The 15,036-nt window shown below is 35.8% G+C and overlaps 1 protein-coding gene across 1 annotated transcript in view; it reads right to left on the bottom strand.

Moving 5' to 3' along the window:
- Positions 1 to 1,775: 1,775 nt before the first annotated feature.
- cog6 (component of oligomeric golgi complex 6) overlaps positions 1,776 to 15,036 on the bottom strand; it is a 68,331-nt gene continuing 55,070 nt past the window's right edge. Inside the window, exons 15-19 of the mRNA XM_059514846.1 lie at positions 14,847 to 15,014; positions 14,626 to 14,733; positions 7,464 to 7,517; positions 7,029 to 7,108; positions 1,776 to 2,477 (exon numbers count right to left, since the gene is read on the bottom strand). Coding sequence (XP_059370829.1) covers positions 2,330 to 2,477; positions 7,029 to 7,108; positions 7,464 to 7,517; positions 14,626 to 14,733; positions 14,847 to 15,014 — 558 coding nt within the window. The 3' untranslated portion in view covers positions 1,776 to 2,329. The remainder of the gene's footprint in view (positions 2,478 to 7,028; positions 7,109 to 7,463; positions 7,518 to 14,625; positions 14,734 to 14,846; positions 15,015 to 15,036) is intronic.

The following is a 15,036-nucleotide window of genomic DNA, read 5'->3' on the forward strand; positions in this document are numbered from 1 at the left end:
CGGGGAGGAGCAGGGAACGGGGGACTCCTGCCGGCTGCCCAAAACTGGAGGAGCCGTCCACCGGGCGGCGGAGGAGTGTCGTGCCGTCCGCCGAGGGCCGTCCAGTGCCACCGCCAGGCACCGCGGAGGAGATCGCCCAGCTGGTGGAGGGCCGAGCAGCGGTGCGTCTGGGAACCGGAATTTTTTTTTTTTTTTCCTCTCTCCCCTCTCTCGTCTCTGTCGCTCCTCCTTCCATCTCCTTTTCTCTCGCCTCGTCTGTCCTACCCCCAGGTTCCCGCAGGTCGTCCGTGAGGGGCTGGTGCGCTGTTTTTGTGTTTATTTTGTTATTAAAATGTTATTTGATTGTCAAAAAAAAAACAAAAAAAAAAACATCTAAACACAACTAAAATCCCAGGCCTGGTCCTCTCTCGTCCTTCACTGTCGTCGCTCCAGTTTTATATCCTTCCATCTCCTCCGTGGGCCTCGAGACCGGTGGGTCGAACAGGTGTAGCTAATCTCCAATCACTCCACCGGCCTCGCTCCCATGTCCCTTGGCCCCGCCCCACTCGTCACATGTGTGTATATATATATATATATATATATATATATATATATATATATATATATATATATATATATATATATATGTGTGTGTGTGTGTGTTTTATATGTATAAATAAATAAAAAAAGGTATACAAATCAAAAATCACATCAAAATTTTTTTGTTACACTTTATTTTAAGGTGTCCTTGTTACACGTTACATGTACTTACTATAATAACAATTAAGTATGCATAATTATTAGCAAGTAACCCTAAACCAAACCCTAATCCAAACCATATGCATAATAAGTACATGTAGTTAATTAATATTACTCACTTTAAATAAAAAATTACTTTTTCTTTTTTTCATTTGTCTAAGAGTTCAATAAATTGTACCATTTCTATTATTTCACATTTCAGGCTTTCCGGGTAAAATGTACGTGTTACACCCCTTTACTTCAGTGTTCGAATACTTTTTGCAACCAATGAATGAAGAAAAAGCATGCACTTTTGAAACCTACTCAAACTGACCCTGCACCACACACAAAATGTTTCCAGTTCAGATGATGTTGCAGGTTTAGATGCTGTGCGATAACCAAAATGGGTTTCCGTGCCTCCCACAGATGTGATCTGGGCTAAAAATAGTCATCTATATTCATAACCCACCAGTACACCACAGTGTTGCACTTGTACTTCACTTGACTTTGCTTTTCGCTAGCTGAAAGCCTCAAGCTGAATTTGAGGCAAGTGAGGGGCATCTTAGCTATGGGCACTGCGGGGAGAGTCACTTTAATGTGGCCATGTGACACGCTCAAAATATTCCAGCAGATGAGAGGTCATGTGGCCCCCAGCGAATCTCACACACTAAGTTCACTGTAGTCTCCTCACATCCTAATGGTCTTTCTCTGTCACCCTGTACTTCTGCTAGGCCTTACGATTCTTTCGGCTTCCATTTCAGAACTGGTACAAACTTCTATTAATAGTCTGAGAGTAATACTGCTTTTTTTCTCCACTGTTTTTCAGTGTTCTGCTAAATTTAGTTGACGAATGAGCACTGGCAGGCGTTTTGTAGGCAATTAAATGATGGCGTGACTGCCCATTGGGCCGATGACATGAAAGCACCATTGTCTGAGAGAATGCCTTCGACTTTCTCCCCATTGGTCAACTTCTTCACTGGGTGGCCGCAAAATTTCTTTTAACTATCTGCTTCAAAAAAAAGTTAAGAGGGGAAAAAATTGTGAGACAGACAAGTCTGTGAACTTTTAAGTGTGTATTATAATGCAGTTTAAAAAAACAAACAAACATTTTTAAAGGGAAGACAGAGCTGTTTCTGATTACATACTGATGCTGAGTCATATCAGGCGTCTGTGGTGGTGAACGAAAAAAGCCCCTGTGTATATAATGAAATTACTTTATGTATATTTCAGTGCATGTGAATCTGTATGTGGCAATGAAATGGTCTATAGTTTGCATCCCTGAGCCTGCTAGTGGAGATCTCCATTCACATGGGAAGGAAAAACAAATATTTTTTTCTCAGTGTGGGCTGTCCTCTCCTCTCCTCTGGGAAACAGCAGTGTCCTCAGAGCAACATTTGAGAAATCTAGACAGATAATTTTTCTGTATATACTCATTATCACTGGAGTGTCTTTGTTTTAACATAATTAATGATTAACAATGATAACCCCATCACCAGACGAGTATTTGAATATGGTCTTGTCTTGTGGCTAGAATCCAGTGTCAGTCTCAGAACACTGAATCCGGAAGTCAAATCCTTGCTTGTCACAGTTTGTAGGGTGTGTGCGGCACATTTCAGGACAGCAGGGTTTGTACCTGCTGTGGGGTTCTGTGCAGGACAGGCTCTGCATCTTTATAGGCATTTGTAGGGTTGGTGACACATTTGTACACCTCTCCATATGCACGGCACACCAGCTCTGTGGACTGTTTGAAGATCTGCTCCCTGTGAGAAAGAGAGAGAACTATTCTGAATACTTTGTTAAATTTACACATTCAATTTGAGTTCACTTATATTAGTTACAGATCTCATTTCACACTTTTGATATCATTGTAATTAAATAAAATCCACATGATCATGAATTTATTGTAGCTGGCTACACTTTCATGGATCATGTTAGACACAAGAGTTCCCCAAATAATAAAATAAGTAGCCATTGAAACCTTTTTACCATACATGATTAGTAAACAAACCAGTCAAGGCTAACTTGACAACTATATTTTACATTCTGTGACTGAGCAAACTAAGTGAATCAAAACAACAAACATTTTCATAGACAAATGACTCTAGGAGGACTTTGGTAGTCATAACTTGGTGCCGTTTCAGTTTTTGAGGGTACTTCCGTTGATCTGAATTCTTGGAAACACATCACACATGAATTGCCTGAAAACTACATAAACTGGTCCGAATATTGCTGGATGAGTGAGCAAAGACAGTAGAGCCACACAAAACACTGATCTGGGTTCAGTTGAGGACTACTGTAACACTGCCCTCTAGAGATGCACTTCTGCTAGTACAGCTACACATATGTATATACTGCTTAATAAGCAATTAACATGTCATGTACAAATATAACTCATATCAAATTAAGGCTTGGCTTTAAATTTACTCAAATATAAAATGTGTCCTTTACTCATTCTCAAGTTGTACCAAACACGTCACATTTTCTATCGAAACACAAAATGTTGTTCTCTTCCCTGTGACTAAAATTAAAAGGGCTGCAAGCTTCATAAAGGTAACCGCAAACACACCATAAAATTATCATAAATGTATTTCATATATGTTCATTTTACACACCGGCCACTTTATAAGGTACATCCCATTTTGTCTTTAGAACTGCCTTAATGTTTCATGCCATAGATTCAGCAAGGTGCTGAAAACATTTCTCAGATATTTTAGTATATATTAACATGATAGCATCACACAGTTGCAGCAGATTTGTTGGCTGCACATCCATGATGCAAATCCCTAGTTCCACCACATCCTAAAGGTGTTCTATTGGATTGAGATCTGTATAGTATATTGAACTCATTGTCATGTTCAAGAAGCCAGTTGAGATTATTTTAGAGTGGAGACATGGTGTGTTATCGTGCTCAAAGCAACCATCACAAGAAGGGTCAGGAGGTAGAGTCAGAATTTGGTCGTGTTCTTTGCTGTCAGGAATGTGGTCTTCTGTTGTGTTGTCCATTCAGAGATGTTCCTCTGCATAGCTTGGTTGTAATGAAGGGTTATTTGAGCTACTGTTGCTATTCTATAAGCTCAACCAGTCTGGCCATTCTGCTCTCACATCAACAAGCCATTTTTGCCCATACACAGTATCAGCAGGTTCTGAAATCTTCAGACCAGCCCGTCTGGCTTCAACAATGATGACACACTCAAAGTCACTTTAATCACATTTCTTCTCCATTCTGAGTCTCAATTTGAGCTGCTACAAGTGTACCCAAAAACCTGGAGCAGCTGTGGCCTAATGGTTAGAGAGTTGGACTTGTAACCCGAAGGTCACAGGTTTCGAGTCCCTGTGCTGGCAAGAGATGTAGGCTGCAGGGAGCAAGGCACTGAACCCCCAGTTGCTCCCCGGGCGCTGGATATATAGCTGCCCACTGCTCCGGGTGTGTGTTCATGGTGTGTTTACTTTCTCACTGCTGTGTGTGTGCGCACTCTTTGATGGGTTAAATGCAGAGCACCAATTCCGAGTATGGGTTACCATACTTGGCAAATGTCACGACTTTCACTTTCAAAAAGTGTCCAGTGAGTGTATATTGCTATATTTCTTCAGAAGCCATCTGGATTTGTACAAGAAATATAGCATTATCAGTGAATAATACTCATTACTCACTGGAAATCTTTCATTCTAGAGAGCTGTTAATCAGTGAGGAACTGGATCAAGATACATCTGATAACAGGATCAGTCAGATCCACAAACAAATCATTTAGAAGAGTTTCGAAAGTGAAAGTGAAAAGTGAAAAAGTTGTTCAAGGGCACTTCAGCTATGGGTATTGAAGGTGGAAGAGAGCGCTGTTCATTCACCCCCCCCCACAAATCCTGCCAGCACCGAGACTTGAACCTGTGACCTTCGGGTTACAAGTCCAACTGTCTAATCATTAGGCCACAGCTGTCCTCCTATTCACAATTGTTGGATTGTGGATTATATCCAAACAATTCACTATAATACCTGACCCAAAGGAACAATTCCTATATGAATCAGACATGAAAATGCGTATATCAAGATTTTCAGCAAAAATTCCTTTTATGAAGTTTTGAAAGACGCAAGTCTGATTAAATAATGGCAGAATTTTTATATTTGTTTGATCTCTTTAACTTGAAATGTACAGAACAAAATTATGTGTGTGCAAATTTTTTTGGTCTTTGTATCTCATGCAGAGTTCAGTCACGTGTCCCATGTTTATGTGTGGGAGAGATAGCTAGAAAGAGAGAGAGAAATGGACCAGGAGATAATTAGTTGTGCCAAGCCTGTGCACGAGTCCATCTCCATTAATAGAGAACATTAACCTGAGGGACAGTGAGTGCTCCTCAAGCCTGTTACATTTCCCAGTAACAATGTGACTCAGTGTGTGCGCCTCTCCACCGCTCAAATAGCAACATCACACTGATGTGCTGATGCTAAAAGCACCAACTACAAGGAAGATGGGGAAACAGAACCATGACAAATGCACGAGAAACCTCTCATGCTCATCGCTGCTTCATTAATGTGATGACGGCTGAATCGATTTTATGGACCAAAACATTATTTGTTTAGGATGGATGTGACTGAGTAGTAAGAAATTGTGTAGCTAAATGGTAGCTAGTAAACTAATTAATGTGACAAAAAATTCTGACAGGAACCAAACTGTTCAGTTGATGATTGAAAATGTGATGTGTACTTTTTACAAAAAAAAAATATATTTTTTAAAGGGGCAATATTCTATGCTAACAATAGACTGAATTTGCCAGTTCCACTTAAGATTAACTTAAAATATAAGTGTAAAATACCAAATAATTTTCACTACCATTGAAAAGTTTGGAGTTGGTAAAGATTTTTTAAATGTTTCTGAAACAAGTGTCTTATAACAAGGAAGCATTTACTTGATCACAAATACAGTTAGATGTAACGATATTATATTAAATATTATTACAGTTGTACTGTTTCCTATTTTAATTTATTTGAAAATCTAATTTCTTCCAGCAATGGCAAAGCGGAATCGCCAGTAGCCATTACTTCAGTCTTCAGTGTCATGTGATCTTTCAGAAATAATTCTAATATGCAGACTTGGTACTCAGAAAACATTTTGAAAATAATATGTTGAAAACCATAGTGCTGCTTAATATTTTTTGTAGAAAACCCTTTCGAGATTCTTTTATGAATAGAATGTTCAAAATAGGGCTGTGCAATTTAGCGATTTCAGCTTCAAACGATTATGAAAATACAATAATCAAGATAAAGGATTATTGCACCCCATTCGCCCCCTTTCCAGCGGTGGGCTTTCGCTCCTCGATAAAAGCCCAATTTCACATGCAAATCATTAAAATCATGCAACTTGACTTTCATAAAATGGGGCGTGCTTGATAATGTTTATGTGATGTTGCATTTTCAAAAGCACTAAAGAGAACTTCCTATTCTATGTATGTGCTCAGAGACGGAACAGAACACAGACAAGCAAGTTGAACAATTAGCTTAAGCTGTGCGCCTAAACAGTCAAATACACACAAAAATGTGTCAAAATGCGGCACTTGGTGATTATTCATGTAAACAGTTGAGAAATAATTTTTAATTTATAGCCTAATACATTTCTGTAGTAGACTGTAAGAAGAACACCTCTAAACTCTTATAAAGTTAAACTCATAATCGTGTTAAATAATTGTGATTACAATATTGACCAAAATAATCGTGATTATGATTTTTGCCATAATCGAGCCTCTCATACTTAGAATTAAACACAGTTTTTGTAATTGTACTTTACATTTACATTACATTAAGCCATTTAGCAAACGTTTTTATCCAAAGTGACTTACAAATGAGGACAATGGAAGAATCAAAATCAACAAAAGAGCAATGATAGCTATGATGATAGCTAGCCAAATGCAGTACACGTAACAATTATTCTTTTTTTTTTGTGTACTATATGTAAATTCCATCTGCTATGATGGAGATCTACAGTATAATGGGCATTTCATCTTTCCAATTTTATAGCTTAATATCCCAAATCCTACTTTATATTTATTGTATGGAGGACAGCATCTTAGAGGTTCTGCATCTACTGTTGAGTTTCACAGAAGAAAGAAAGTTATACAAGTATAGACTGACATGCCAGTGATTAAATTTTCATGGAAGCCAACATTTTTTGTAAACTTTTCATTTTACATTATTCTTGAGCACTTTGTTTATAAAAGCAGAAAAGTGTGTAATTGTAAAATTGTTTTGAAAAAAAAATGCTTAATGTTCTTTGAAACTGGCTGTATTATAGACAGAATGTGTGCTAAATGTGAGATGCTCCTACTTGATAGCAGCACTGAGCAGGAAGTTGAGTTGTGGCATCACAAGTGTATCAGGAGAGGCCAAATAACGGTCAAACTGGACCTGTGAGTACAACAGACAAAACAAGAATGCGAAGAAAAGACTTTATAAAACTGTAAGTACTATTCAGAAGGGACCTGTTTAACATGAGACGTCTGTGATTTCATCTAAAAATTAATGTGAAATATGATTTCAATATGTTTTCACCTTTCCTAGAAAAAGGTCTGAAACCACAATGATCTAAAATCATTTAGCTGAAAAAAGGCAGTGTGAGGAAAACACAGATATTTTCAATTCAGACCAAATATATGTATTTTTTTTTTAATCACAAAAAACATTTGGAAGCATGAATTTATCTGACCTTCTGAAGAAAAAAGTAATCCTGTTTAAAATAACTTAATAAAGAAACAGGTCTCACCATGGCTGTTTTTAAGGATGTGCTGTCCATTCCAGGCAGGTTGGCCAAGGGACCCTAGGAGGGAGAACGCAGCAAACCATAAGTGAAGAATATACAACTACTTTTCTTCAACTTTGTGAACTGAGACAGCCTGCGGCACAAACATAACACAAACAAATAAGAGAAAGAACAGGTGCAACAGCTTGAAAACACACAAAGTGAGAGATTTCACATTTAAACCAAATCCATAGCTGCTAAATTACACTTGAGATAAAAAAAAAATATATAATAATAATTAAGAGGAGAGATAAAAGAACAACAAAAAAGCTAAAACAAGTATAGACCGTTTACCAAAGGTCCAATTGTCCATATATTGTACAGTCTCCAACATTACAACACTGAGGATACAACCCATCCTTGTTTTGCATTATGAATTGAGTTGACACATTCTGTGATGCAGCAATCATTAACTCTTTTGCAAACAAAAATGTGTCAATATTCGCTAATGTGATAACGCCTTTACTTGGTACAACTGTTTGATATGATTAGCATTAATTATAAATTGTAATACCAATTATTCACCATTGTCTTTGGTCTAGGATCATTCAATATACTGGAAAAATATTAGGCCATATCATAAAAAAACTTTTTATTTTATTGTTTTAGGGTTTTATGTCTTATTTTAATAAAATAGTAATGAACATACAGTATATCATATATAATCTTGGCCATTATTAGTTAACAGCCATAACAATAAAATACTTATCAACTTTGCATATTAATATAATACAAATGTAAAATAATTACATTTTACTTTTACCATATTCATTTTTCCACCACTTAATAACAGCAGTAAAATATGACGGGACATTTATTACACAGATTTTTAATACAATTAAGTTTTAGACACTTTGAAGTGCTGTAACGCACAATCTCTTGTGAAGTCCAGGTGCTTTATTATAAAAATAACAACTCTGATTATGGTTTTAGGAACTTCACATTGAAAGTGTCAAACATCAACACGATCTTTATTTAGTGTCTAGTGGTCCATTTATTGCACACACAATTTGGAGAATCATAACAATTTTAAGACGATGCCATCAACATAAAAGACAAAGTTGGCTTTTGAGGGCCAGATTCATGAATCATGTCTGATGTGGGCAGCATGAGCCATATAAAGCAAGACAGGCCATAAAATTAACAGCATGAGTGGACAGAGAAGACATTGATGCAGTAGGCGAGACAGTTGTGCCCTGTGCTGTGGACAGCAGGTGTCCAAAGATGCTTAGTCACACGCCAGCCTTTTACGGGGGTGTGTGATGAGGACAGGCGTGGAAATGCCCAGACTGCACTCCTCTGCCAAGACCCACACAAACCCGAGCTTACTTTCAATGCTTCTGCGTTCTCGCCTGTCTTCTGTGATATAACACCTTGCTTAAAGTGCCTGTACATGTCTAAAAAGGTCACAAAGTTTACTGGAATCTTTTTCACCTGACAGTTTCTCAACTGAACTAAAGAGACAAAGCTGGGTTGTAAACTCGAACACCCATAAAAGAGTGTTTCACAAGCTGCAGTAACAACATAAAACAACAACAATTCAAGTCATGATGAAAGTAGTACATTTTAGTAACAATTTAGTATTTACTTGAAGTGATTTATTAAAGAGAACGGGCTCATTTGTACCAGTTCATAAGCAGAAGAATCATTAATTTGAGAGTCCGACTAGACTGGTCTTACTGTGTTTCTGATTCACTAAAATAAATGTCTAAGAGTGAAAATTTGTTCTAGGAGTCATTCATTTGAGAATTGGACTACATTGGTTGAACTTTGTGTTTGATTAATTAAAAACAACTGCCTCATTCATGCCACTTCATTGGCAGAAGAATACAGTACTGTACATCTACACTGGCTGCACTGTATGTTTCTGATTTACTAAAAAAATCAGCTCATAAGATTCATTCATTTGAGAATCAGACTACACCGGTTGAGCAGTATATTTCTGAATCACCAAGACGATTGGATCATAAGAGTCATTTATTTAAGGAATCAGCCCACACTGACTGCACTCACTGTACAGTATGTATTAGAATGGCTCATAAAAACATATTCAGAATCATTCACTCAGATTGCACTGAATCCACTGTTTCACTAAAATGAAAATTCAGACTACATAAGTTCCACTGTATGTTTCAGATTCATAAAAAAAAAATGAAATCAGCTCATGAGAGCCACTCATTGTTCTTCGAAATGGCAAGTAACCTATTCCAATAATTCTTGTTTTATTTACAACAAAAATCAATTTAAACACTGTATAATACACCTCACAATTTTAGAAAGACGCTGAATGCACTGAACATCAGCTGTATGAAGCCAAATCATTAATGAACAACAACAAAACACAAATAAATAATTTGCTCTTCATAATCCGTAAATGCACAGGTTGCTGTAAATGTGCACAAAGATGTGGACAGGTAATCGTGTTTACAGAATAACCTCTATTTTGTGTTCTTTTTCAGTCTTAGGCCATTTCCTGCCATGTGATGAATTTGAGTGAAAATCTGCACTATGTGATTTTATTAATGAGTCTCTAACCATAGGGTAACCATGGTAATAAGGCCCAAACAGGAGACTTATAAACAATAGAGACTATTCCTGTGAAATGAGAGAAAGATAATAAGGACATAATGTGCGCTATTAGTGTGTGCATGTGTGATGGAGGTGATATGAAAGGGGAAAGATGGCGAAAAATGGTGTTTTGCAAAGATGGAAAATGTAAGAAGTTACAATGTCACAAACTTGAAAATACTATTAAAGTAATAAGACGCATCATTTTGCATTTTTCCCCCATCTAAATCCCCAACTGTGGTAAAATAATAATAATAATAATAATAATAATAATAATAATAACAAATAGCCGCTCAAACTTCTTGATTTAACAAAACAGCTGCAAGAGCATCTGTTCAATAAATAATTACCAATTATGAATAATAATTATATATTTGTATTATTAATCTTTGGTATTATGTGCATGAAACTAAAAATAATGTAATAAAAATAATGACTGGAAAAAAGTTACAAAATGTATTCTTTCACCATGTAATATTGCTCATTAGACAACTTGGCGACAGTTTACATTCACCTTAACAGAAAAAAATATATCTAATATTTTACAGCAGCTTTGAATATCCAATAAGAATATTCATTTAGTCAAATTAAACTTTCTGTTTTGTAACACGCATTTGCTCCTGTGTCCTTGATAAGAAGCAAGAAAAACTCAAAATGTTCAGGCCATCATATAACTGATAATAATAGTAAATGACCTGCTCTGTGGAGAATTTCTTTAAAAGCTTTATTTCTGGGTCTTGTAAAACTGTGAATAATTCATATAATTCAGCAGTTTTAGAGCGGGCGACTGAGCAAAGAGAGAGAAGGAGAGTTGTCTGGATTTTAGCATGTCAATCACTGTATTACTGCAGACAGTTGAAGCCTTTATTAGGGATGGCCCAGTATCACTTTTTCATCTCCAATAATGGTAACAATACAGCAGCTTAGAATATCTGCCAATACCAAAGTTTTGTTTTTATTTTGATCAGTTTCAGAATATCTACCTAATTAACTTTAACTTTAATATCTACCTCATTAAACGTTAACCATATAAGCTGTCCCATGCATGTACCATAGTGCTTGTAGCTGAAGCTAATTTGCAACACTTGTCCCTAGGAGGGCTTTTATAAAATTACAGTTACAAAAAAGCAAGTAGTACACAAATTTATAATACAAGTACACAAAACATGAATACAATTTGTTGATGTATCAACCAAGATTTTGTGGCTTTTTAAAAAAATTATTATAATTTGCAATCGATTTTAAATAGTCAGGTAATGAATTCCAAAATCGTACACTTTTCAGTGAGAGGACAGCCTGAGCAAATTTTGTTTTATAATGTATAACTTTACAGTTTCCACTAGAAACCGCTCTAGTGGATCTACTCCTCCCTTGCAATCTTTAAAAAAATGTAGCATAACAGGGGCAAGACTATCTAAACCTTTATATACAAACTTTACATGATGAAAAAAGAAAAAGTGAGCAAAGCTCAAAATCTAGCATTTACTTGGGATCTGACAATTATGGTATCTTATTTGTTTTCTATCTAAAATTTTCAAAGCTCTATTGCAAAGACATTCAACATGATTAATTATGTATTGATTTGTCTGAGCCCAAATAGCTAATCCATATACCATATGTGATATCATCGAATTTAACAACAAAAAAAGTATGATCATATGTTAAACAATTTCTTATTATTCTGAAGCTTGTAAGATTAATAATTGTTTTACGCAACTTTTTAACATGACTTTTAAAATTTAACTGCGAATCTATCATACAAATATGTTTTTCTTCTGATCCCTGTTCTATAATCATCTTTTATTCTAATATTTAATGACTCTGTTACAGGTAATTTTCTAATTGAAAAGCATAATGGACATACTTTGTCTTTTTAGTATTTAAAGTTAAAAAAAGAGACATCAAGCCAAGCTAATTCCTACCAGATACATAGAAAACCGTGCCATCAGCATACATCTGAAGACTTGCATCAGGATACAATTCTGAATGATCATTAATATAAATGCTAAAAAGAATCGGACCCAAAATGGTTCCCTGAGTAATTCCTATATCAATTTAATGAGTTACTGACCTCACATTACTAATGATAACTCTTTGTTCATGACTTTTTTTTACTATGAATCAAACAATAACAGACATCTTTTTGATATATAATACAGTACTTTGTTATTTTTGACATTCAATGTTATGATTTACAGTTTACAGATTTTTCTTTTCTTTTTTCAGTTCCAAGAGTACTGCAACAACAAAAATAGATCCTTTATCAAGTGATCGCTTAATATTTTCTAATAATAAGCAAGTAGCTGTTTCTGTGGAATGGTTATGTCTAAAACCAAATTGTAAAGAGTGTAAAAGATTATTAGTCTCTACGTGATGCAAAAATTGTTCTGATACAAACTAGGGTTGGGAACCTCTGTTCTGTTCTGTTTTTTTTTTTAAAGAACCGGAAATGTGAGCAATTTCTAGGTTTCTTTTCCGAAAACGGTTCTGATGCGACATGTGACCAAGCGCTGTGAGCAGCCTTGCACCAGTGATCTGATGATTCAGCGTTTCCCGTAAAGGATGTCACAAATCAAATAACAGAAATGCCGCCCTGCCTCTTTAATTACTCAGCACATTGTTTCCAATGACGCGCACTCCACAGACTCATCGTGCTGCATCGGGACTTTAACTGTCGAACACATTTCCCTAAACTGTACCTGCACTTGCGCCTTTGATAACTGTGCACGTAGTTTTGTCTGACTGTACATGTACGGGCAGCACGCAGCACCTGCCGCCACTAGATTACATTATATTTGTCCCATATTGTCATTAATATGGCAATTTGGACCACTAAATAATAGACTGATATTGTTATGCAAGTATGAGGGATAGATTAATTAATGTACAGGTTATTTCAAGAGTGATAAACAAAGTGATAGAAAATATTTATTTTCATGCATTATAAATGTTTAAAAATGTGGAAACCACTCATTGCATCACACCATCTGACTGCATTATTATTTGTAAAATAGGGGCTTTATGGAGAGTATGTATACATGGTTATACGTATAGTAGTTTATAGTTCATTAATTTAGGGAAATGAACAATTGTCTCAGCCCTCAAGGGACTATTTGGCCAACCAGCTTAAACCTGCTTGAAAAGCAAAATGTTATAGACAGTGTAAAAAACATAAACTTTTAAGCACATGCTGATTGATGGACTAGAATTACTCAACATTACTTACTACTGTACCTTCCAGCAACACTACATTCAATGAAGGTAAAATAGTAAAAAACATAATAGTTCATTTAAATGGAACCGGAATCGGAATCTGAAAATTTGTATATGGTAATATATGTTGAATTTTGACATTGCAAACTTTTAAATTAAGCTTACAGTAAGTAATATACAGTATTGAGCATTGAGTAGTTGAGTATTGTGCATTTTTCCATACCACTATTTTTTAAATAGTTGTTTAATGATTTTAATGGAACCGGAATCTGAAAATTTCTAACGATTCCCAACCCTAGATACAACCCTCTCCAGCACTTTGGAAAGAACTGTAAGAAGACTAACTGGTCTGTAGTTAATAACAGAATCTAAATTCCCAGATTTGAAAATAGGCTTTACCAATGCTTTTTTTTCCAACTATCAGGGAACTGCTCAGTTCTGATACAAAGATTAATAAGATAAAGTAAAAGGCTTAAAAAAAAAAAGGATTGGATTCCTATATATTCTATATTTTGTAAATATTTAATATTGTGTAAATATGGGACTTTAATAAATAATAGTTAGTAAAGTAAAAATGGTTCATTGTTCTTTAGTTACTGTAGGAATTTATGGTGTGGACAACAACCATTAAAAAAAAAAATCACTCATCACAAAATAAAAACTTAAAGTGAAGGCCAAAATATTTCAGGGACCTTATCACAAGTTTTTTTTTTCTTTTTAATTCTGTGTTAATTTTGCTATATTTTCACATGTAAAACAATGATTCATGATTCCTCTTGTACCACTGTCCGCTTTTGTGCAAAGTCTCCTGATAGTTCTCTCCCAAGTGGTTCCATTATGTCTGAGAATGATTCGGTGTGTTCCGCATCAACTATGATAGAGTTTTAGCATGTTCACTGTCATAACCAAAATCAGCATGCTGTTTGTTAGACGTGACAACTGCAGTAAGGAGAAAAATTTCCGGGAACATAAATTTGACAGCTTAATATACTGTCTGTTCCTCAAAATAAAGCTATTGAAATGTCAAGTGATAGTGTTTCAAAAAGGAAAATAGCAGAAACAGTATCGGAAATGCACCTATGGAGATTCTACTGTGAAAGCTCTAAAAGATAATAGTATCCTTATTTAGCTCAAATCAGTTCAGAATGTCTTCAGAAGGACTAGAATTGTTCTTTTATAATAGTTTTTTTGTTCTTTTTAGAGCATGACAGTAACAACCGTAACACATAGTACTAGATCTTTAATATTGGACTAATATCTATACAGAATATTGGATTGCACATCCCTAGCATCCCTTTCTATTCAAGAAAAATAAAAAACAAACGGTTTTCGTATTCATTCTCACCTGCTCTGCAGTGTACTGCTGGACACAGCTGTAAATATGGCTAAGTCCAGCTCTGGTCAGCACGAAAGATGCCTGCTCATTGATTAGAGTGTCCAAGTGAGCCTCAATCTAGAGTAAGTGGCCAATAAAAATACATACAAATGTATTACATTTTAACTCCGTTTGACTCATCACAATTTAAACTTATGTACATTATCTTATAATTTTATAATGTAACACACCTGAAACTCCAGCATTTCTAAGCGTTTGTCTGTGAACTCAAAGAGCGCTAATGTGGTCTTCATCATGTATAGGGAGTTCACCATGTAGGTGGCCATATCTGCTGTGCCCAGGTTACTGGCTGATACTGTGCACAGCTGCAGCAATGGGTCAAGGATGCAGGACAATACCTGAGAAACAGCATTGAGGATG

This window comes from Carassius carassius, chromosome 28, assembly GCF_963082965.1.
Source record: "Carassius carassius chromosome 28, fCarCar2.1, whole genome shotgun sequence".
Classification (NCBI taxonomy): Eukaryota; Metazoa; Chordata; class Actinopteri; order Cypriniformes; family Cyprinidae; genus Carassius; species Carassius carassius.